This window comes from Poecile atricapillus, chromosome 3, assembly GCF_030490865.1.
Source record: "Poecile atricapillus isolate bPoeAtr1 chromosome 3, bPoeAtr1.hap1, whole genome shotgun sequence".
NCBI lineage: Eukaryota > Metazoa > Chordata > Aves > Passeriformes > Paridae > Poecile > Poecile atricapillus.
This window is the reverse complement of record NC_081251.1, coordinates 113,383,406-113,406,531: the sequence shown is the minus strand read 5'-3', so window position 1 is coordinate 113,406,531 and position 23,126 is coordinate 113,383,406. Positions and strand designations below refer to the sequence as shown.

At 42.2% G+C, this 23,126-nt stretch overlaps 1 protein-coding gene across 3 annotated transcripts; it reads right to left on the bottom strand.

Annotated features, from left to right (window-relative positions):
- Positions 1-190: 190 nt before the first annotated feature.
- PUS10 (pseudouridine synthase 10) lies at positions 191-23,114 on the bottom strand. Of its 3 annotated transcripts, none has more exons than XM_058834328.1 (18): positions 22,928-23,114; positions 21,259-21,395; positions 19,989-20,255; positions 18,621-18,707; positions 14,431-14,465; positions 13,869-13,980; positions 12,207-12,268; positions 9,662-9,707; positions 7,422-7,486; positions 6,919-7,004; positions 4,716-4,841; positions 3,851-3,907; positions 2,861-2,937; positions 2,712-2,767; positions 2,472-2,589; positions 1,252-1,394; positions 606-705; positions 191-329 (listed from the first exon to the last, which is right to left on the bottom strand). In XM_058834328.1, exons 2-18 carry the CDS (start codon positions 21,382-21,384, stop codon positions 291-293), a joined length of 1,602 nt encoding a protein of 533 aa, XP_058690311.1. In that variant the 5' UTR covers positions 21,385-21,395; positions 22,928-23,114; the 3' UTR covers positions 191-290. The 3 variants fall into 3 exon arrangements, with proteins under 3 accessions (XP_058690311.1, XP_058690313.1, XP_058690312.1); XM_058834330.1 differs by lacking the exon at positions 22,928-23,114 and adding an exon at positions 22,868-22,924; XM_058834329.1 differs by lacking the exon at positions 22,928-23,114 and adding an exon at positions 22,775-22,805.
- Between the last annotated feature and the right edge of the window lie 12 nt (positions 23,115-23,126).

The window sequence follows — 23,126 nt, the reverse complement described above, 5'->3', positions numbered from 1 at the left end:
ATCCAATACAAAAAAAGTTGAAAATAAAGTCTGGCTTGATGGGGGGGTGGTTATAAACATTGGCTCCCCAAAATCTTTTTATGTACAGAAGAAATAAAAGTAAGGCTAGAGATTGAACCAACACTGCCTGGTCCAGAGTGTGTAAAGGAGAGCTCCAGGGTATCCTTTGGCAGATCAACGTGATCCAAGCGTTCCAGGGACACCCTTGGCACCCAGGCTGTTACACTGCACAGTGTCTGGTCACCAGCTGCTGCCAAGGAGCTGCTGCTTCCTCATCCCAGCTCCAGGAGTTAATCAGCCAGGGTTGGAGGCCAGTCAACATCAACAGACTAGAAAAGCAGAAGGGGAAAAAAAGGCAGCAGAGTTGGTATTTCACAGATACCTAAAGAATCACAACTCCTTTTGCTACTACTTGGCAGCATCACCCTCTGTTGGGCTGCATTTACAAAGAAGTTAAGTAGGAAAAACTTATTTTACAAAGGAGCAGTAGGAAATGGATCCCACGGCAAGGAATGTTGATCCACTTAGAGCAAGTCCATGGAAAGCATCTCACCAGGGCAGCTCCCTTAGTAATTTCCAGGAAAGACAAACAGCAACCAACTTACTTCTACATCCAGCTCCAGAATGTCAGCAGTTCTGTTCAGAAGGGCCCCAATGTTGGGCTTTGTTCTCCCAAAGTCTCCATGCACGAACTCTTTAATGTAGCTGGAAAACACTGGCTAAGGAGAAGTGGATTTCACAGGAAAGAAATCAAAAAGTGGGGAAAAAAGTGGTTTCTTCTAAGTAATTTCTTATTATTGTATTAAGCCCATGCCTATCTTTAAGAGAGCTCCTAATTCCTTCTGGTTCTGGTGTCATAACTGCTCTGCTGACCTTTATTTTGTTTCATTCCAAACTGAGTAGTGACTTTAGAACAAATCCATAACTTGTACATAGCAGCCATCTCCAGCCTGCACTGAAGTGCATTAAATATTGTGGAAAAGGTCATTTTTGTAGGTGAAAAGTTTTCAGTTAAATTAGAAAAAGCTGAAGTGTATTTTAACCAGCACATTTTTATATCTGCCACATAGTTAATGAAAATTCCAGTGTGAAATTGTGACCTAAAAGCAAATATTGTGCAGCGACGCCACTGGGGGAGAGCAGGGATTTCAAAACACCGCAACCACCCGAGCAGGAAACTTCCCATTATCCCAACCATTCCCAACAGGAGGCTGCTTGGCAGCTGCCTGGTGTCAGGGCAGCCAAGGATACGTTCCTGCCTGAGTCTTGAGGTGCAGGCGGAAGTGGTGCTCGTCAATGTACTCGGATTTCATGGTGTGGATGAGCCGGCAGCGCACGGCCAGCGGCCGCCGGTGCAGCACCCGCAGAGGGGTTTTCTGGTCCAGCTTTAACTCCTGGCACAAGAAGTGAACAAAAATGTGAGGAAGGAAATGTGCAAGAAGGGTCCACAGGTTGTAGGAATCGTGTGTGGTGTTAACCAGTCCCGTCTTTTTTATCTTGTGTTCTGGTAGTTGAGTAATCTCAAGGCAAGACCGGTTTTTTTCCAAGTTTATCAAAGGAAAAAGAAGAGCCCTCTCAGAGGCCAAAGGAGGCCTCACATGAACACAAACTAATGGAATCACAAATACAGAGGAATAACCTTGAAATCTCCATAGCCCTTTGCTGGAATGACTCCAGGATTTAGCAGCTCACTCAGAGCCTCAGGGCAATCAGAAAAGAAAATAAATCCCACCCACAAAATGCTCTGTCTAAACTACAGCCAACCCCCTAGAAATAAAAGTGAGGGGGAGAAAACCTTAAATGAGATTAGATCTCAGAACAGTGTTTTCAAAAGTTCATTCCCAACTCCCTTTCCCAAAGGAGAGGAAGAAGTTGGAAAGGCAGCTAAGGGAAGCTAAAGGAAGAACTTCCCAACAATTGTCTCCCTGAGCTGTAATGGCTTTAAGAATGAGCTGAAATGGTGCAACACACCAAAAACTGAACCCACTTCTTCATCAGGCCAACATCTGGATAAAGGTCTCATTCCTGCACATGCTGAGCCTTCCTGAGGCTTCTTTGCACTCTGACATAGACATTTCCACCTCCAAATTGCTGCAGCTGTGGGAGAAGAGCTTTAGAGCAGAGCAAAAGAGCTTTTCTGCTCCTTTCACTTACACATGATGCTATCTAAGGTAAAAAAGGGTGCCAGATTTCCTCCTCTCCCAGGTTCTGGTCTCCCGGAAGGTGAACATTACACAATGATTTGTTGTCTCTGCTAAAATCCAACCCCTCCTGTCCTGCTGGAGTGACTGGTGAAGGAAGGAAGGGTGGTATGGAAGTCCCTATAGCAAGAGAAACCCTGATTAAAAAAACCCAACCAAACAAAATCCAAGCACAGAGCAAGAGACAGGCCCATGGATGGCCTGTGTTTAACTCTTCCCTAGGGCACCAGGACAGGTGCTATTTAAATGACCAACAAGAGCTCCTGCTACCTTGATATCATCTAGAAACGCGATGTCTTCTCTCTGTATTGCTTTGTCTGTCCAGATCAAGGCACTGTAGGTCTTTGTCTTCTCCTCCTCACCTTCCTTCATGCGACCAATTGCCTCTCTAAACAGAAGGAATTAATTACTCACTTAACATAAGCACAACTACACAAGGCTGTGAGCGAGAACACTTCTCAGCTCCTGAGTGTCGCTTTGAAATCGACAACGACGATGATGAACACTGACCTGGTGACAAGCTGTAAATCTCGAACCCGTATTTTGTCTGAAGAGTCATTAATTGCCTGTGATATTTAAAAGAGGAATCAGTTAGCAAAGCTGCTGGGCTGGAGAGGCAGCACATGCTTGACGAGTTCCGTGAGGTGCCCGTGATTTACCTGCTGCAGCCTCTTCATCTCCTCGGCGGTGAAATGAATCCTGCGAGGATTCACCAGCTCGATCGCAAAGGGCCTTCCTGGCACCAGGCACGGGCATAAAACATAAAAACATGTTGTTCTAAATTAATGCTGCATTTACACAGGAAGGCTGGAAGGTGTGAAGACTGTCTGCTGTTACACAAACAGGGAGAGGACTGGCGGGCTGAGGGATGGAGCATCAGATGCAAGGGAAGAAACAAGGGACTTTTTTTTTGGCTACTAAACCCCAGTATCAGCAGTAAGTGCAAATTATGACTTCCCAGAAGACATCTTGTACAAGTCTGTGCTAATTAAAAAATAAAATAAGAAAAAAAGCTAATTAGCTTATTTTCTGTCACCTACAGCAATGCCCAGGTGCACGGCAATGTTAAATCCCACTCCCTCAGCTCAACATCTGTTGCCAGAGTTGTAACTCTGTGCTCAGGGCCAGGACAATCCCCAGCACAAGCCATGCCAAGAATCACACTACAAATCAGACAGCTACTGAAATACAGAATCGTTCATTTTTACTTTTTCTTTCCCTCCTCCCTTGGCCACAGCAGCTTCAGCAAGTTGGAAAGACCTGACCTTTGTAAGGGACTCAAGTTCAAACAGCAAACAAGGCTCCCCCACTCCACAGTCACAGTGGGGGAATTAGAAAGATCCAGCAGAAAACAAGACAGGAATCAGTCTGACATAAATGACTTAAAAGTAGGGAGTGAATAAAATAAAATACTTTCAACTAACTGTGCCTTTCCATGCAGTCAAGGCCACTGAAAAAGGGCTCCTGTTTCAAGCTGGTTTTATGAAGCTGTTTGGTCTTTGGGAATAAATATCTAAATTTCACTAAAATGCTTCAGAGATAAAATTCCAAAGCATGCCTGGCATGCTTGGCATTCAGCAGGATCAGTGAGAGGGGCTCCACGCACCCATTTCATCTCTGTGTTTCACAAGGGGTCTTCCAAGCCTTACCATTGCCTAGTGTCCTTACATCCACATCTTCTCTTCCAGAGGAACTGAAATTAAAGCCTGTAACAGATTTGAACAAGGAAGGTGAGCTTTTATTTTACATTTGTAATACTCTCTACAACTTTTAAAAGGTGAAATATTTTCTTTCTAAACTTGTTTGCAAAAGCTACTTCAAATCTATTTTATAAACTGGAGCCTGCACTTCACAAACTGTGGGAATTCCTATTTATTTCCAAGTTTCTTGAAGAGCACTCCCAATTCCTTGGCCTGAATGAGGTTGCTACAACCAGCCTAGCATATCCACTGGGAGGAGAAGAGGGGGAGTAGCAGGGTTTTTTCCAAACTAATATTTAATGCAATTTTTCCTTGGGCCTTCTATGTGTCTAATTCCACATCTCTTAGATGACAAATGATGGGCAGTGATAATTTCATCTGGATAATCCCTGGAGAAGCATTTAGCTTGTGGAACTTTATGCACTGAGGAAAATAATGAATGGAAGTAAAAAACATGAGGGGGTCAAAAGCCAGGCAGATCCTATGAAATACCTTCAAAAACCTTCTTGGTACAAGTCATTTTATGAATTACCAACTGTTAAGAAGTTTGGTTAAGCAAAAACACTACCACATGAAACCAACATATTTGCATCATCAGATCCACTGAGGAGCTACTTGAGCAGGATAAAAGGATCTAATTACTTCCAGATCACAGCTAAATAAAGTTTACAAGCTTTGACTTGGAAGGAAACGAGGGATAGAGAAACATCATTTTTTCCCATTATACTCCCATATTAAGTGGGTAGCTATCAAGAAAAAAATCTTCTAATAATGATGAGAACTATGTGTGGTAGGAGATCTCCTAAATACTTACTGTCTGCCTTGAATTCTGCCATTAGATGCTCTGAAATTAATTCTTCCACTGAAGATTCCAGCTTCCTCTCCCCATCAATAATCCAGGGAGTCTGAGGTAAATTCCTGGAATATTTGTTGTATCTTCCTGTAAGAGACAACCACGGTACTTCTAATCATTCTACAACCGTGAGCAAAAGCTGCAGCCTTGCACAGCACATTTAACTTCCATGGGAAAATAAATTGCCAGGCTTGAGCTTGTTTAATGGCAGGAGCATTACACCAGCCCCGTGGAACACACGTGGCTGTGTCCAGGAGAGAGGCAGTAGCCAGGGTGGCCACTTAGGCTGGCCTTGGAGAGCCTGTGGCTGCAGTCCTGCCTCCAGGAATAACCCTCCTGTGTGAAATAATCCAGCTTCCAAGGCAGTTCTGCCATTGCCTGAAGGCTTAGGAAAAGGAAGCCAAACTAAAACGCTTTGGCTCACCACGAGGAACGCCATGCAAGGAGCAGAAATTCCCAATAATAAATTAGGAGGAATGGCAGGAATCTTGAGAGGGTGCCACATAAAGAGATTGGCATCTTTGGATGGTCCCAGTGATGCTTTCCTGGCACCTCCTTTACAGGCTACAGCTAAAGAACAAGCCTGACATGGATGAGCAATACCAGCTTTTTTATGGACAGGTTTGATAAGAAGTGAAAATATTCCCAAAGCAAGGAAATAATTCCTAAAGGCCAAAAAGCAACCCCCTGCTAAAACTGCTTTCAACCTGAAACCTTGCAAATATAAAATATAGTTCAGAGTAGCTCTGTGCATTACTTTGGGCCTCTGACATCTCAGGGGTTTGGGGTTTCTATCATATTTTCCTATCTCGAACAATGTTTCCTTTTTGCAGTTTGAGCAGCAGAAAAAGCCACACAAACAAATGGGGAAACTGAGTAACACAGTTTCACTGGGGCAAATAATGAAAGTAGGATGACTCATCATTCAGATAGAGCCTCACACTGCTAAATTCTCTTTTTCATAAAATGGAAAAAGGAGAACAAGGTTTGCTTTTTTTTTTCTCTCTCTCAGCTCCCCATTTTAATAATTTTAACTTTTGATCTGAACAAGAGTAGGTTTAAAAAAACAGAAGGTGTTTCTTGGTTTGGCAGCCCCTAAATCCTTAAAAATGGTTGGGATGGGAAGTGGTCGCTAAACACCAAAGGTAAGGTCAAAAGGACAATGTTGTGCTTACAAATTAAGATCCCATCTCATTTATTAAAAGCAAAATATCTGCACTGTACTCAAATTCTATTCTGGATTTAGTTCTTGAAAAATTAAATACCTGCCTGGACTGTTTTTATGTTGGAGCAAGATATAAACTATAAATGACAAGACCAGTATTAAATGACAGGCAGAAAGCAAACCCTCAGTTTTGCTCCTCATACTGTTGAATTCTGATAAAACTATCCAATAAAGCAATTTAAAATAAAACAGTGTGTTTGGAGAAGTCTAGAAGGAACTGGATATCTTGGATTCACAAAAATATACATCTAACTGTCCAATCAGTAATTAAAAATAAGGAATGGTTATATGAAGAACATCGATTACCCTGCCATTCACTTTTGCACTTTTTCATTTTCCGTTTCTTTATATTCAGGATTTTTATCATCACAGTATGCTGGATTTAAATTACAGGTTGGGTTCTTTTGAACAATCATCAGTTTGCATGTATTTAAATAAGCTGTTCATAGAAAGGACTAGAAGAATGGCAGATAATCTGGCAGGCAGAGGATAAAAAAGTTAAATCATCTCAACTCAAGGACACCCAAGTGTTGCTGCACTACCTGTCCCACCCAAACCTTTATAAATCCCATGAGGATTTGCAGTTTTGGATGGGATAATATGCAGAGAAATCCAGATGGTGAAAACCTCTGAATCCAAATCAAAACTCAAGGATGTGAACAGCACTGCTGGGAGCTTGCTGGTGTGGAGCTGCCTTTCCCAAACCATTATTCTGAGGGGATTTGTAATTTCTAACTTTTGACAAAATAATATCTTCAGCAAAGATCAAATATAATTTCTTCCCCTTTCAAACCGCTCTTGGATAGAGCTGGATTTGTTTCTTTGCTCCTTACACTTCATTACAGGAACTAACAAACAGCAAGGATCCTCTGGGTCTCAGGACAGTGTTACAAAGTTCTCTTCAAGATAACACATCAGCAGAGAAATGGATCACTTTACCAGCCACAAAAACTGCACCATTATTGCACTGAATTTCCAGAGCATCACAGAGGTTCTTTGGTGAACTTGGGGGACACGGAAAATGCCTGTATTAAAAGTAAAAACAGAGTAAAACATATTATCACTACCAGAACATGATGGAGCATCACCAGAGCAGTAAAAAGTGCCTACTTTTGGCTTCCCACTGTGTGTGATTTTTACCATACTAACAGTACTAACAGTGTTTTCTTAAAACTTTTGGAAATATGGGAATATTTCTTGTAAAGGGAAGCTTGCCTTACAAACTCTAAAGCTCTAAAGAATCCTTTCAATTAAAAGATCAGGAGTGATTTTCTATTGCCAGAAAAAAAACCCCACATTTTAACCAGTAAAGCAACAGAATTTAAACAATCAGAAGTTCTTTTAAAGCCATCCCACCACTACATACCTGCTGAATATTTTCCCCCCTTCCCCAATTCTATACAAAAGCACAATACTAAGAAATAGTTTTGGTGTATACTTACTTGAGAAAATCCTCTTCTTTTATCTTCTCCAGGGCTTTTATAACTGCCATTCTGGTGAAAACAGACTGCACAGTGAAATAAAAAAATGAGTCAAGGACTAAGAAAAGCAAAGAAAGGATATGCCCGAGGAAGAAAAAAGCACTGAAACTTACACTGTGCAGTTCTGTCACTGCTCACTTGGGAGCCCAGATCCAAATTTGCAAAACAGTTTAAAACCAGAATCCTAAATCCATGACAGAAACCTAAACTAGCTTCATTTTCAGGAGTTAAATATACCTAAGCTCAGCTTTCATGTCAGTGATTGCAGGCAGGTAGTTCTGCTGAAAACAAGCCTGTTGAGTAGGAATCTCAAGTTTCTGAAGTTCAAAAGTTGATTGATTTTCAGAATTAATAGCTCTGAACGGTGGGGCTGGGCAGTTCCTCCTATGGAAAACAAGCAGCTTCCCACTCCCAAGCTGCAGCCAAAGCTGCAATGCCAGCACCAGGAGCAAAGTGCCGAGCTCTGTGCACAGCCAGCTGCTGCTGGGATAACTCCAGTGAGAATTCACCTTCCTGGGACAGGAGGAACAAGTGTTCTTACAGCTGAGGTGAAATCCTGCTCTAGGAAAGCTGAGGACAGGAGAAGGTCTCTAAATGAACCCTCTAATCAAGCATGGTCAGGTCTTGAAATCCACCTGGGATGGAGCCTGCTTCACTGTCAGTTTCCTCAAGGTAAAATGTTTTTTCTTGCATCTCCTCTGAACTCATTTCAGTGTATTCCTGCTGTGTCTCGTCCTCTCACCACGCTCTGTGCAGAACAATCTGGCTCCCTGCTCTCAATAATCTCTTTTGGCACTAGGAGGAGATTCAGCTGGATCCTCCCCAAAGCCTTCACCAAGAACCTTGAAGAAGTTCCTCAGCCTCCCACACCAGGCATGTGCTCCAGCCTTGGGACTGCCCTGACGGCTGTCTGCTGAATTTCCAATTTAATGGTGTCTTTATTGCAAACTGGATTGGAGATTTGGGGGAAAAAAAATAAAAAAATACTGTGTCACTCTTTGGGACAATTCAAGTCTTGGCTCTAAAGAGTTCCTGGGTGTCTTCAGGAAAGCTGCTCTTTCTCCTTCTAGGCATAAATTGGAGATAACAGCACTTCCCTTCCTGATAGAACAGATGAGCAGGAAAGCCCTGAAAGCAGCAGCAGGTTAAAATAACCATCTACACAGACAGCACAGAAATTTTCCCTCAGAAGCCAGTTTTTACACCACTTCTCTGATTAACACAGCCCTTGAAGCCCAGCTTCTTTGTGAGGACAAACCTCTGACAGCTCTTCAGAGCTGTTATTTTTCTTTAGATTCCCCTACATTTTGTTGCCTGTGTGGATTTAACAGCCAGGCCCTGCTGGTTTAGCTCCTTATGTGGGATTTCCCCCCTTTTAAAGGACAGCAATGCAGCAAGCAGTGAGTTATAACAATACAACCCTGCTAAAAAAAGAGCAGCGTTTATTGGTCAGGTGGAGCAGAGTCAGCAGAATTCCTGGGCCAGATTCTGCCTCTGCCAGATGTTGGCAGACTCTTCACCAGAAAGAATAAAAGGCCTTGCAATGGCTTCTGACAGGAGTTACTTGTTCTCCCTCTGATCACATCCACTGTCCCACTTGTATCAGTTTCCCTCCGACTGGTTTTTTATCCTCGCGTGTCCCCTTTTCTGTCAATGGTTGCGTGCGTGCTCAGGGTCTGCAACAAGTGGCAAGGTCCCTTTTCTCTCCCCCCTCCTCCAGAGGCAGAAAGGATAAAACCATCCTGCATGTATCCTGGCTTTCATTCAGATCAGAGCACATGAAAACTGCACTGTGATCATTTCCCTTTTGGCTGCCGAGTCTCATCTTCACAATGTGACTTATCTGAACTGCTTCACCCACAGAGAGCTTGAGGATCATCTTTTATGCTACTTTTGATGCATGACAATCAAATTCCTACATCTTAAGGGAGGTATTTACAGAAATAAATTCCTAAAATTATGGCCTTTAGACAGCCTGGAAAATGAATGACCCAAAGAAAAGCACTGAGCTCTTGGTTTTCCTAAGCTGCGAATTGTGAAGTGAATAAAGGAGACAACTTTATTTTCAGGCAGTTGAAAACTAGAGAGCTTTTTGATGAAGGAAAAGCAGACATTGAGCACTGACTGAATACCCAGGCAAATTGTAGCTACTGCTGTGAAATTCTGAATGTCAGAGCAGAAATACAATGATGAGATCTTACCTGTTTGTTCTTCGCTGGTTTGAAACAGTCTGGGCAGGCTGTGGCTCTAAACACAGAAATGAAAATTAGCTGCTCCTCTTACAGAGAAAGAAATAAACAGATACACTCACAAGCATAGCATGTAAATGGTTTTTGTACCCATACATCCAGTGTCTCACTTCCACAGCTTAGCTCAGAGCAGATCTTCAAACTCCCTTTATCCTAAGCCACGGACGGTGCAAGATGTGCATTGCTTGATCCAGAGAAATCATGGACAAAGCTCTGCTCTTCTGCTCTGACCAACACCGTGTCTCAGGTTTGAGATGGGATGGAAAAGCAGACCAGTTTATCTTTTAGTCCTTCCCAATCCTTCTCAATAAAGGTCATGATTAATAATTTAAGTTCTAGGCAAGATTTGCTGACACCTTGAAATCTGTACTTGCCGCTCTTAGACAATGCTCACTACAAACCTGAGATTCAAACTGTCCCTTCTGGAGAGGAAAATTCAATTTCCCACTAAAAAAGTAACTCCAGGTGTTCACCACCACTTGTGCTTTGCCTGTTTGAAAGGAAACTATTGGCTTTTCACAAAAGTGAAAGCCAAGTCAGTGAAACACTTTTTCTGAGTAGTGTAGAGGAAGTTGCTGTTCCTATTAGTGCATTTCTATGCATGCAGTCAGAGATGATTTCTGGATTTCTGTGTTTGTAGTCAGAGGTATTTCTGATCTCCAGCTCAATTTATCATTTCTTGTTGGTGCTTTTCAACACCTCTATAACCCCTTCAGACTAAGGGAGCAGGTTTTGCTGTTTCTACACAAACAACTTCCCTGGTCAGTCTGTGACCCAAAGCAATGCAAACTCCCTCTTCCAAAAATTTCAGTATTACCTTACCTTTAACTATGAATTGACAAGAGCCAATTCAACCTTCCATGTCAAACCATGGGTCATTTCAGCACCCCCACCTCCACACAACCATGTAAGAACAGGTGAGAAACAGCAGGTGCCATGCTTGGAAATCCAATCCAAAAGCACACCTGGAGTTCTCCAGGTTGAGACAAAACCCTACTTTGCTTCCACAGAAACCATGACTATCACTAGTACTGTGATAATTCCCAAATTTTACCATATTTACATGAAAACCAAAGCACTGCCCAGAGCCAGCCACTCACACAGGCAGAATGCCTTGGCACCTCAGGAATTACTGTTTAATTAAATTAGGTGATGTGCTGTTACTCCAGAAAGTGTCTCCAACCTTAATTGCTGCTTAAGTGTGCTACAAAGAGAAGGCAAATAAAGGGAAATTGTCAGGTCACACGGAATAAACCAGAGTAATTGGAATGTGGAATGGAACTTCTTTACAGCTTTCACCTCTACAACTGCTGTGCTTGGAGCACTAACACTGGTATCATAACAGGTTCAACAGCAATATTCCTGAAATGCCAGAAAAAGCATGGAAGGATGAGCACAAAATAGCAGTGAAGAGGTTTCAGAGGAAGGAAGCAAAATGAAATAAATTAGAACAAAAGGGTGCAGGATGCAGAAACTTCAGTTCTCTACAGGATTGTGGATTGTGGGAACCATTATTTAGAACTGTAGCTTGGCCCTACAACTTTCTCCCTCTTTTGCCCAGTCTTGAAGAAGCTGGAAAGGAAAGATGTTCAGGAAATATTGGTAATAATTGTTCCTAATACTGGTTCCTTCCTAAATTTCCATCCCCTCATCCCCTACCTCAAGACAAACAAAAGATGCAGTTGTGGAAAACCAAGAAGGATTCAGCACTTAAAGATCTGGCTTAAATTGCCAGAAGAGAAATCAGGAAATAAATAAAGGCTGCAAGAGAAATCTCCAGTCTCAAGAAATTAATTCATGTTTCAATAGACACATCTCTGCTCAGCCTCCTTCTATGCTAAGACTTAATTTGCAGTAGGTGCAAATTAACTGAGTGAAACTTTAGGTTTTCCAGGAAGCATCAACAAACAGGAAGAGTGACCCTAATTTTCCAGAATATACTACAGCTAGAATTTGAGAAAACAGATTAAATGGCAGCTAAATTCACAGAACTATTTTGCTTCTTTGTGTACAGCAGGTGCCCTGCTGGGCCAGGCCAGAGGCTGTGTGTAGTGAGGGAATTTCTGTTTGTTTTCATCAACCAGCTACGTTGGATTAACTCACTTTAAAGCCTTTCCTCCATGTGTCCTATAGGAGCAGGAAAAATTTAGGTATGATCTCAAAAGATTCCCCCACCTGCAATTACATGGTCCAAATTTTTAAAAATTATACAGGGAATGTTTTTGAGGAGGGCTGAAATTGAAGAACTTATCTGAATGCTCTCCTTCCAGTTCAAATCAGAATTTTGGATTTTTTTTTTTTATTGGCATCAAAGAGCAGAATTAACCAGAGATGGTGTAACTTCAAGCTCTGCAGCTTTGTGTGGATATGAAGAAACCTAGATGCAGACCACATTCTAGCTTATAAATACTGCATATTTTGCTCTGTAACAAATCCAAACCAACAATGTTGCACAACATTTAGATAAAGATCTTTTGTTACTTGTAGAAAAACTTACAGGAAATGGCACTCCTCCTCTGTTTCTGGGTGAGCAAAGACCACGCTAACTTCAAACAGACTCTAAATTAAAAAAACAGAAAAAAGAACAAGGAGGTGGTAATAATTTTTTAAACAACCAGGGAGGACATTCTCAAAACAAGTAGTTTTAGGAAAACAGTGGAGACAAAGGAGAGAGTAACCCATTTATTTATGTTTAAAGACATTAAAAGCTGTGCCAGAGCAGCATTTGCCTTTCTGAAGCCACCAAAGATGACGTGAGAGCACCTCAGAGCCGTGAGTGACCTGCCCCGGTTCCATCCTGTGCAGGGCTGAGCAGAGGCAGCCAAGGCTCAAAGCCTATTACGGTCACTAAACCCCAGAGCCCTCCCGGGAGTGCAATCAAGATAAAAACCCTGCAGTAGTCACCACTGTAAAATTTTGTCAGGGGCTTTCTTTGCAATGCCTGCATGGCCTTGGGGCAAAGCAAGGCAACACGTCCTGGTGGATTGACAGCTAGCCCAGGAACTCCAGTGTAATCTCAATTCTTCCCCCAATTCCCTCTCTGGCCTTGGGCAAACAACGCTCATTACTTCTGTTACTCAGATACCAGCACACCTCGGGAGGGCTATTGAAAAGACTGGCTAATATTCAAGTGCCTTGTAGATAAAGGGCACTAGAAAAACAACTTTTGTGGTACAGGGGTGTCTGGAGTGGCTCCATGCCCACGTGGTGTGTGGAGCTTTTGCTAACTTGGTGTGCAAGAAGTTTGTTTCTTCCTGGATCATCTTCAGAGTAACTCAGTGGGGTTTTTTCTTCCCTAAGACAAAAGGGATGCTTTCAATTAGCACTCCTGGGAAAACACAGCCTGTAATTATTATGGAAGCTGACAAATCAACATAAAGACTAAGTGAATCTAGTCCTGGGGTCAGTGCTATAGCTGGTGACAAGTAAAACCTACAGGCAGCCAAATTTTCTGGCTACAGAAAATTTACAATTGAAGGTGCTCCTGAATTTGGCAACACCTGATTGCCATGTTCAGTCAGTGGCCTTCAGAAAGATTTTTAAGGATATTAATCAGAATCTGCAAGTTGAAAACAGTTTGGAAAAAACCACATTTCTCTTGCCTGCTTAGTGATATTGCAGGTCCCAACAAGCTCATTTCTAGTGTTCATTAAAGTGAACAAGGGCCAGTCTTTTCTCTTAAAGTACACTTCAGAAATTCATTTTATCCATAGAACCTGAGCAACTGAGCTCCAGAGCAGTAGCAAGTGTTGGCAGTGACAGGAGAGCAGGGAAGGAATGTGTGAGCACTCCTCAGCCTCTGCAAAACAGGGTTCCTGGAATAGGAGACAACTGGAAAACTCTCATTAACAAAAGGAGGATGGCATCACAAGAGATTTAGCACAAGCCTGTGGTTTTTTCAGAAGATGCAATGATCTGTGTGTGCAAAAATGAACAGTGGGCCCCTCAGGACTCTCACTTGGAGATCTCTGGTTAAAAGAACTTCCCCCTTGCTTTTCCCTACAGTGAATTTAGGAGCCTCAACTTGTTTCTCTCTTAATAAGGAAAAAAGGATACATTTTTATTTCCCTACCATAAGCATATAAATATACACACCCCAACATGCATGAAAAGAGAATGATGAAACAAAGAAGGAAGTTTTCTGTTATTTATACAAGACCTTTCCATCAGCAGGAACACCCAACTCTTCTGACAACTGGGGATGAATTATCCACTTATAAGCTTCTTTCAGCTGAACGATGTCATCCTTTGCCAAGGGAAGGCCCAGATTTCTGAATCACAAAGAAATAATGACTTGCACAGGGGTCTGTCAAAAATAGATACATGACGTACAACATTTCAAGAGGACTTTAGTAACTACTGCCAAGTAAAACAGATAATTTTTTTTTTCTGTGAGCTGAGGAAACTGATGCCAGAGCTTCCTGGGAGATCAAAAGTTGCAAGAGTCTTTCCAGAGTCTGCCCAGAGAAAAGCTGAGGAAGACAGAGATGCATTTCAAACCACTTGTTTGGGAAGTTAGAGAGCAAAAGAGATAAGAAACCCCAAGTAAGTTCAAAGCAGGTTAAAAAGAAAGAACAAAACACACAAAACCCATCTGCCACCTTATTCTTTGTAAGCATCAGGTAAACTGGACTATGAATCAACATTTATATAGAGAAAAGTATGTCTGTATGAAGAGTTCTTGTCAGACAGACAAACAGACAGCAAAAGCAATGGCTCACCTCATCTGCTGCTTCACCCCCAGCCAAGCAGCACGCTGCAGGTCACCAGCCATGCCCAGGGAAAAGAGAGGAAAAAACAAAAGCAAGTGAAATTAAGGCTCAGAACTCCCAACAATCTGAGAGACTCTTTGCAAAAGGAGAAGTGTTTTTAAAACTTGTGACAAAAAGGAAGTATCAGGAATTTAGCTTTTGCTTCAGAAGTGGAAAGATGGAATTGCTGTGAGTTTTTATTTCTAAGACATCACTTTGCTTTTCACGTCATAGCCTATCTGGCTTTTAAAAAAAAAAAAGAAAAAAAAAAAAAGAGGTATCATTAAACACTTTGAAACCTGCTATTAATACTGTAACTACAAGAAGACTGTAAGTCATCAGTTATCTTCCATATATAAATTAAAAGGGTCTAAATGAATGGTATACGAAAGCTGATTGACATAAATTAAGAAACCCCCAAATTCAGCTATCATCCATTATAAAAAATTGAAATTAAAATATACTTGGTCTTATGGTAATCACAGAATTGGCCTCTTATTTACAGCACACCATTCAGTTTAGGTGAATAGGCTAAATATGGAAAAGGTGAGGAACAGAAGGAATAATTCTAGAAATCAGATGGGAACCCAAATGTTTGAGTTCATTAACAATTAGAAAAAAGAGAAAAACTCCTACAGTGAAGCACAACAGCATTTTCAGCTCTCCTCTACTAACAACAACTACAAAATACATTAGGACTGGCAGGAAACCACTTAACTAATTCAGCCTGTGTCACCATCCTCAGTGAAGATGAATTCCAAAAATCAAGTTGTTTGATTTGAATCCACCGCAATTAAGGTTTTCAGCCTATAGGCAGCAGACTTTTAAATCCCTTCCCCGTCTTTCATTTTTTCATATACTTAAAGAATAACCTCCTCCAAACTCTGCTGAAAGAATCACTGTGCATTGTCAAGAAAATAATTCTAAGGAAGAAGTTTGAAAACAGGTCTCGAACTTCAGGAAGAAGGGTCAGGATCACATGGATATCAAAAGAAACCACATCATGGACCCCTTTTCCATACGGATTAGGAACTCAACAAAATAAGTCTATTATCCTTCACTTGGTACATCTAAAAGAATGAGGAAACCCTAAAGACAGTGCCAGAAATTCAGAGGGAAGAGGGATGGTGGAGAAAGGACACAAACTTTGTTAGATCCATGATGCACAAACCCACACTGCTGAACTAAACAAATGCAGTTGTAGTGATGAAATCCCATTTGCTCAAATCCACTGTGATTCAATATCCTGCATTTGAAGACAGTATGAGTAAGGCTGCTTCACTTGAAGTATATTGTAATCCTGTTTGCATAATAACCCAGATAAAATCATAAATAAAAATAGCTTCCATTGAAATTCATTGAGTGTAGCTCTGAACTAGAGGATGTAACAACCACAGAACTGGGCCTAGGAATCTGCATTTGACAAATGCCAACTTACAAAGAAACCTCTCTCATGCCTTGATTCAGAGCACATACAGGTTTGGGATGGTTGGGACTCAGGGGGAGGCTAATCTCACTCCTCTTCCCTGTTTTCTTGGGATAAAACTACAAAATAGACAAAACTTCTGCACAGGAGCAGCCATGCTAAAATGAGACCACAGGTCAAATTTCATCTCCTATCTCTCTCAACTTCCACGATGAAAGAGAATTAAAGAAATTACTTTTCCCCTTCAATTAAGTGGAAAAAAATAGATGAGGGTACTGCAAGCACAGAAGCCAAAAGATCCCAAATTCCAAATCGCATTCAACCACCAAGCCAGTCAAACTCCTCTACTGTCTCCCAGCTGAATGTGGAGCAGGGGATCAGATCCCTCTACTTCGTAATTACTTCATGTTTGTGAAGTGGTTTGGAAATGAAAAATGCTCATTACAGAGCTGAAGCCTGCAGGGCAATGCTCAGCAGCAAATCCATCTCTGGAACACACCAGCCCAGGCACTGTTATCGATTAGGAGCTGCAGGATATTATTCTGGTGCTATCTGAGGGAGCACAATGGCAACAGTTGAAATACCCCGTGCAATCCCAGCCACAGCATTGTTTCAGTGCATTAGAAAGGAGCTTGGAGATGGGGAATTCCAAGATGAGGCACAGGCAGCCCTACAGGGAGTAATGACTACAGATGTTATTTGCATCAATGTCCTTGTAGCAAGCACCAGGATGATGGATCACGACTGAGACCACAGGCAGAGCCAGCAGTCACCCTTCTGAAGGGCACCACTCACTTCATATTCTAATAGAGCTGTCTGACATAAACTTGGGACTCCTGTAGTTATGATTTATTTCAATCAAATCTCCTACTTGTGGAAGGAGGCAATTGCTTCCCTGCATCACAGATACAAATACTATGCAAATGTAGATTTTATGTCCCGCTCTTCTCCAGCTCCTCTCGTACATTTTAGACTTGGCAGGATGACAACTGTCATAATTAAATGAGATGAAGGTAATACTGAACGGCAGTTTCTGATTTTTTTTTGTTAAAAAAGATGATGGAGAAACTCTGTGTGTCACACCAGAGGGCAGAGGGAGAGAGGCTGCCTTTGGGTGCTCTTTGATGATAGGATTCCACATGTTCTTGTACACAGCAGGTCAAAGAATTAAAAGCAGAATTTAACAAATTGCCTCTTTTCAGCACAAAGCATGTTGAGATACTCTGATACCTGATTTTGATACTTTCAGGCATTTTTACATACTGTATTGCTGCTTTTCTGTGGTGGTAAAACAGGTTCTCACCTGTCTTTTTTAAGTGATAAACCGATAGGAGGTAAATAAAGCCCCATGATTTTTAAAGTTCTTTCTCCACCATCACCCCTTTTCACCCCTGCATTTGGAGCAAACAGCTGCTTTGGCACTTGACAAGACTGGAGGGATGGAATAGAAAGGACAGCAGGATCTTCTAAATCCAAACCTTCTCCCAGTCAAACCAAAAGTGCTTCCAAAGGGAACAGATCCAGTTTTGGAGCTTCCTACTCATTCCTTTCAGTCCATCTATTGATTTGTGGGCCCGCAGAACAACTCTGACTCCCTTGGCTGTCCCAGCACCGCTGCTTTATTGGAACACGAGCCCCAGGCAGTGAGGACATCCCTCACCTGAACTGCAATGCAACACCACCCTCTACCGAGGCTTCCTGCAAACATCAGGGGCTCTTGGATCGCCTCAGCTGACACCAAGCTTACAGCTGGAGTAAAGCTTGCTAAAGTCTGACCTATGTTTGGGGTTTGCCAGAGCATCACAGGCATCCCAGTACTCACCTAGCCTGAAAGTGCTTTTTGACAGACCTCATTTTCTGGAGGCATCAAAAAGCAAACTGGGAATCAGGGCGGTTCACCCAGCCAGAAAGGACAAAGCAAACACAGCAAGTGTGCTCAGTTGAAGATGGAAAGTAGAGAACCTTTATGCTCCAGAAGATTTTGGAGTAGAATATTTGTTATCTATTACAGTGGCACTTGCCCAAGATGCCACAGCACAAGCCACCACTACTCGTGCAGGAGGTTATTTACCAAACTCTGGGAGCAGAAGAGACCTCACCACAGCTTTACACAGATATTTAACACCATCTCCCCTTCCTTCTGCCATGTTCACTGAAGCCTCCACTACATCTTAACTCCAGCAGGCACCTCCTGTACAGATTGATGTGCTGCCCTTTCAAACACCACTTTTGCATCACTTTTAGAACAGTGCTTTTGCATTGTTTTCTAGCAGAAAGCAGAGAAAGACTGCAAAGTATCTCACAACTAAGTGTATTTTCCCATCATTTAAAATGCTGAACACTTCAAGAGTTCATCCTCAAATTCCTTCATTTGCATTCTGCACTACCAATTATCATTTATCCCTGGAAAGGCACCAGCTGTGCAGTTCTGTCTCTGAGAAGATCCACAAAGCAGGGCTGGCATCTGCTCCAAAGGGAACAATTCACTGAGGGTTTCAACAAACTCCTTTTAGGTCTTCAGATGGAAAGTAACTCCTGGGCTAACTGAAAACTGAAGTGACTCAGGCCCTTTATTAATTACAATAATACTCACAAGGAAGGGGAGAGGAGATTTCACTTTGGGTGTTTTTTAAATAATGTCAATTAAAAATCAAACCACTTCCAGCTCACACATTCTACAGTTACTTTCTTAAATATGTACTTAATTATTTAAGTTATTATTTGAGTTACTTACCTCCCTGACAGACAGCTGTGGGGGTAGTGACACAGAAAATACAAAACTGGTGAACTGGTAGTCAGCAGAATTAACTTTTTGGCACACCTGTAAGAGAAGGAGCTTAATATGAAACCACAGCAATGGGACTGAGCTGATAATTTTTGTTCTAGGATAATCTCTGTGAATTCATGTTCACACACACTCAGAGAGATGCTCAACTTACAAACCAGAGTAATCACTAACAACTTATTGAAATATAAGCTTTTCTGTCCTGTTAAAAAGAGTTACTACTCAACAGTATCCTTGGTGCTATGAAACAACCAAACTCACTATTTTAACACCAGGACCTATTGTACATTGAAATTTTAGGTGAAATCAGCATCTCAGATAAGGAAATTTATGTATCAAATAATTAGGTTTTGTGGTGCCTCAACAAGTGCTGCCAGATTTTCCATTGCTACTGAAGAGAGTAGCTCTGAAGCAAATCTTAGCAGTGGATTCTGTAAAAAGATACATATTCTGCCCATGGAAACAAAAAAGAAACAATTACATTCTGCAACAACAGAAACGATACACTATGATTTCTGTCTAGTCCCATTTTTGATACATTCCTGCTATTAAATCAAATCCTTTTCTATCAAAACTCTGTTAAATATCTCAGATGCCAGTGTGAGTTTTCTAGCTGATATTTCAGTTTGCCACATGAGCAGTGCAATTGCTCAGAGATGGCATTTGCAACACCCTGTAACCACATTCTCTCCTATTTCACATTTTCTCTATTTTCCACAATCTGTTGCATCACCAAAACGTTTTCTTCCCCTCTGGTACTTCATAAAGACATGTTCATGCTGTATTAGAAACGTGTAGTTCAGAGAACAGCACTTGATGACTCCTCATTTTCCTGTCACATAAAAAAGGCGAACAGAGATCGCCAGTTCCACCGAGGTTTTCCTTAAAAGCAGCTGAACCTCAGGTCATGTCCTAAATTCATGTAGCCACATATCTGTTAGTCCTTTTCTTAGGAAAGTGTGCTCCCTGCAGTCATTCCATTGCACCTGCACTGCTATTTTTATTAAAAAAGTGCCACTATGACAAAGCCTGGGCAAAATTCGGTCCCACCACAGATGCAAATTCCCAGCTGCAGGTATGCAAATACTGCCCAGGAGTAGGATGGAGTAGGATTCTGCCTTCTACATTTCAAATCTTCAAAACAGGCAAATGTTTTGGTCTGCTGTCTGGTCTTTCTCTTTCAAAAGAAAAAAAACCCATTTATTTGGAAAAAAAAAAACAGCAAAAAAACTTCAGTGTTTTCAGTCACCTGCTCTGTCCTGTAGGCCCAAACATACACAAGCTCCAAAAAAGTACCCCAAAATGCTACAAATTTACCTTTTTTACAAAGTCAGCCTCACAGAACTGCTGGAGAATTCCCAAACACACGTTGCAAACCTTCCCAGCCGAGCTCTCCATGGTAGCATTCCCACTGTCAGCCGAGGGCAGCTGCGGGATGGCTCCGTTGTGGTTCACATCATCAGCACCTTCTTCCCTGTGTTCAAGTCTGATTCTCTTACAAGGTGGGTCAGCCACATCCAAACAGACTGTGCCTTCATTTTCCTGACTGTTCTTCAGAAATTCCTGCAAATCCTTCAGCAGATCCTAACACAAACAGAGGAATCACACCATGGTTTGTTTGTTCCTCTTTAACAAGCACAATTCCATAAGGCAGTATTATTCCAGCTGAGGCTTAGTGTATGTAATTAACAACATGGAATTTATGCCCAAAGACATCTTTAAGACACAATTCAACAGCTCCAAGCTGCATTTCTCTCAAAATAGAAACTACCAGAGAAAATATTGCTGAATAGACTTGTTAATCATCCAAGAATGAAAATGTTTTCTGACTTGCAGAAACACATTTATCTTTGCCCCATCACTATTCCATGAAAAGAGACACTAAGTGCTTTCTTGTGATTTAGACTATGTTAGAATTTAATTCCTTCAACTCCACTAGACCAGGAAGAGAGCTGGCCATTATAACTAAAAGAAAAGAGGGCAGACACAAGTGGGGGTGAAATTAAACACCCAGAGTTCTTACACAGAGTAAGAACTTTGTATCAGGAGAGAAGCCTTCAAAAATTAAGCATTACCTGCATGCCTCTGATTACTGGAAGGATGAGAGACAAAACATAGTTCAGGAAGAAGGATTTATTAAAAGGCTTTCAGTAAGGAAGAGAGCAGTTACTGTGCTGCAACTCAGAGGAAAATCAGGTAGAGATGCAAAAAGATAAAAAACGGCAGAATGAACAAACACTCCTCAAATAATTGATAAAAAATGGAAAAGGATAGGGAAGAAAGATGTTAAAAATGAATTGTGGAGAGTCTAAACTTGAGGAAAGGTAAAACAATCAAGAGAGACAGCAGCAGACACAAGCATAAAGACAGGGGATTAGAGCAAGCTAAGAAGGAGAGCTAATAACACTATGGTTCTCTGATTTACCTTTTTTTTAAATTTACCTTTGCTCTGCAATTCTTCAGTTGCATCCCCCTACCAATTCTGCAATTTCATGCAAATTTCCTTTACATTAAAGGGAAAAGCACAGTTTTCCATAACTCCTTTTCCTTTCAGGCCAAGAGCCCAAGAACACAACAAAGGACAAACCTGGTGTGGATGTCTGTAGAGCATCTGTGATCCCACGCAGCAGAACCTCAAAACACATCGTGGGCAAGTGCCAGTGTTGAGTAAGAACTGAACAATTGGTCTGTCCTTCTCTGTCAGTGAAGACATGCTGGGCAAATCTAAATTTCAACATATTGAAGTAAAAAGAAAAGCTCAGAGCTAACACAGTTCAGCAATTCAATAATAAAAAGACTCAGCTGAGACTTAACTGCAGCATATTTGGAGTAACTGGAGGTTTTTTTGTCCTCCAGAGAAAGTTTGGGATACATGTTTGTTTTAAATCAGAGGCACAAGAGAAGTGGAAGACCAACCCAAAAAAGACCACTGAGTGGAGGAAAAACTTCTGTATTTCTTAGGTTTTTCCCAGAAAACCTGACCTTGAGTTCTGACCAGGAAATGCTGAGATTTTGCCCAGTGTTACCTTGGATAAAATACATGACATGCTAATCTTTACTGAATGAAGGAGGGTGGAGCTATGACATATGAAGGCAATTTTAAAATGGGAATTCCTCCTAAAATTGCAGTGACTAAAGAATCAGTGTGTTAAAATCACAGGGAGAAAAAATAAAATAAACAAGAGGCTCAAGCCATCCCCTTTTGCCACACAAAGTTTCTCCAATTTTTTTAAGATTTACTTCCCTTTGCAATATAGGACTTGTGTTCTTGTGAGAAATCTCACAATGCTTTTTTTCACCCCTAAAATATTACGGCTAATTTGGTTTCCTATCGTTCTCTCTGCCCAGAACTTTAGAAAAGACTGGTTTGTTTTTTTTTTTTGCCAAAATTTTGTGACGGTATTTTTTTGGAAGAGAAATTCCCAGTGATGTGCTCACCCTTCCTGGACATCTAGGAAATTTCAGGAGGCACATCAGGATAACCACAGTTGTTCAGACCAAAGGTTTAATGAGTCAATTGTCACTCATTAGTGGGAACAAATTCAGCAAGGAATTCCACAGTACTAATGAACCACCTGATTTTGCTTTGGGCTTAGCTCCTGCAAGCAACATTTGATAATCTCCTAGTTTTGTGTCCCAAGGGATGGGATATATCCATGTTCTCCATGCCAGCCCCAGACTGTTACACCTGCAATACCCAGTCCTGCTCAGAAGTTCCTTGCACAGCCATGGAAAACCTCCACAGCACGGAAAAGTTATTGAATTCAATGAATTTCCTTAGTCCTGGGTCTGGATGCTTTATGGCAAGCTGTAAAAACTAAGGGCTACCTGCAAAACTTCAAAGCTGCTTTTAGAGAGAAAGAACAAACAGAAACAAACACACTTTTAGGTAACTGCAATCCCAGTGCACCTCCACTGACTCAAATACCGGCACGGTGCGACACAAAAGGGCAAATGTGGCAATATTCCTGACATTTGGTGCCGCTGTGAGGGGAGGAATCGGGGCCGCCGCTCCGCCGCAGCACCTCAGGGCAGAGCTCCGAACCCCTCATGTGTGAGGGGGAAGGGGAGCTCAGCAGCGCGTTCCGGCTCCATTCCCGCACCATTCGCATTCCCGCTCCCATTCCCGGTCCGCTCCCATCCCCATTCCCAATCCCGATCCCGCTCAGCAGCACGTTCAGGCTCCGTTCCCGCACCATTCGCATTCCCGCTCCCATTCCCGGTCCGCTCCCATTCCCAATCCCGGTCTCGCTCACCCCTCGCTCGGCGGCCCGCGGAGCCGGCACAGGCCCGCTCAGCAGAGCAGCGGAGCGCATCGCTCGGCCGGCGCGGCGGGGCGCCGCGTCCGCAGGGCGGCTGGTGGAATGGCTCGGCGCTCCCGCGTAGCGCCTGCCAGCGGGCGGAGCCGAGAGAGGCCGAGCCCGAACCGAGCGGGGCCGAGTGAGGCCGAGCCCG